Source organism: Hipposideros armiger, unplaced genomic scaffold, assembly GCF_001890085.2.
Source record: "Hipposideros armiger isolate ML-2016 unplaced genomic scaffold, ASM189008v1 scaffold_315, whole genome shotgun sequence".
NCBI lineage: Eukaryota > Metazoa > Chordata > Mammalia > Chiroptera > Hipposideridae > Hipposideros > Hipposideros armiger.
In genome coordinates, this window is record NW_017731665.1 from 1,268,221 (window position 1) to 1,269,441 (window position 1,221).

The 1,221-nt window shown below is 50.9% G+C and overlaps 1 protein-coding gene across 1 annotated transcript in view; it reads right to left on the reverse strand.

The window, feature by feature from the left end:
- Positions 1–6: 6 nt before the first annotated feature.
- Positions 7–1,221, reverse strand: part of NAGPA (N-acetylglucosamine-1-phosphodiester alpha-N-acetylglucosaminidase) — a 15,608-nt gene continuing 14,393 nt past the window's right edge. Inside the window, exon 12 of the mRNA XM_019660352.1 lies at positions 7–518. Within this exon, the coding sequence (XP_019515897.1) occupies positions 514–518 (5 nt within the window). The 3' untranslated portion in view covers positions 7–513. The remainder of the gene's footprint in view (positions 519–1,221) is intronic.

A 1,221-nucleotide genomic window follows, 5' to 3' on the forward strand; every position in this document is an offset into this window, starting at 1 on the left:
TGGCTCTGTATCTCTGTACACACTGGCCTCATCCTCTCCTCCAACTGGTGGGAAGTAGCTGCCAGCATCCTCTACCTATAACCACAGGGCTCACCATCTCTAAAGCTGAGACCCTTTTCCATTTCAAATCCCATAGGGGGCTTTGGTTGGCCCTGGACAAGTCACATGCTCTCTCCTATGGCTATATTAGCCCAGGGGCTGGGGGCCCTGTGATCAACATCCCCTCCAGAAGCCACAGTGGGATGGAGAGGGCCAGTCAGTTGCCCAAGGACAAGGAAAGCTGGGCCACAGATGCAGCAGATGGCCATGGTGGCATCTGCTATGGTTCCCGTCCTGTGCCGGAGGTCCCCGGAGCCCATGTTGGAACATCATCAATCAATATGCCATTCTTCTTACCTGGGAGGCTTGGAATTAAAAATCCAAGGAAGGGCTGTTGAGCTCTTGGCTTCTAAAATTTCCCTGGACCCCAGGACTGGAAGCTCCTTGGTTTGGCTTCTTTCTCCATCTTGTTCACTAACCTGTTGTGGTCAGGACAGAAACGACCCACTCGCAACTGGACTGTCTGCCCAGGCCCTGGGTTTAGAAGCCTGGGTCTTCAACATTAGACGGGGTGAAGTTCCAACCCCAGCCATCCTTTCCCTAGCTGTGTAACCTCCAGTAGATGACTTAACCTCTCTGTGCCTCGGTTCCCGCATCTGTGAAATGGGGACAGCGTTGCCTCCCTCATTCATTGGATCATAGTGGGACAAAACGAAAGTGTGGCTGTCGAGTGCGCAGCCCAGCACCCAGTTCCCAGAAAACATGGGATAAGAGTCAGCAGTTATTCTGGCTGTTTAATGCTTTTCATTCATAGACTGCACACTCCTTCCTCAGGACGCCGGTCACTGTTTTTTGTGGGACAGAAGGCTTGGCGCAGAGGGCATCCGGAGAAAAGTGGGTGCCGGTATGGTTTCCCTCTGATCCTCTTTTAGAAACTGCTTGCGTTTTCTGGGCAAATCCACTCCCCTGAAGAGCACCATTCAGAGTGGTATCTCCCTCAAATAGCTAGAAAACGTTCTCTCCCCAGGTTGAAATTAGGGGACTGTGAGACTTTTTTCCTCCCCTGGACTCTCTGGAATTTCTGCCCGTCACATGAATTGTTCAATGAGACGAGTATAATTTTTGTCCACACAAGTCTGTTTCAGCCAATAAAACAGTTTCTTGTTAGCCTCATCGTTTGCT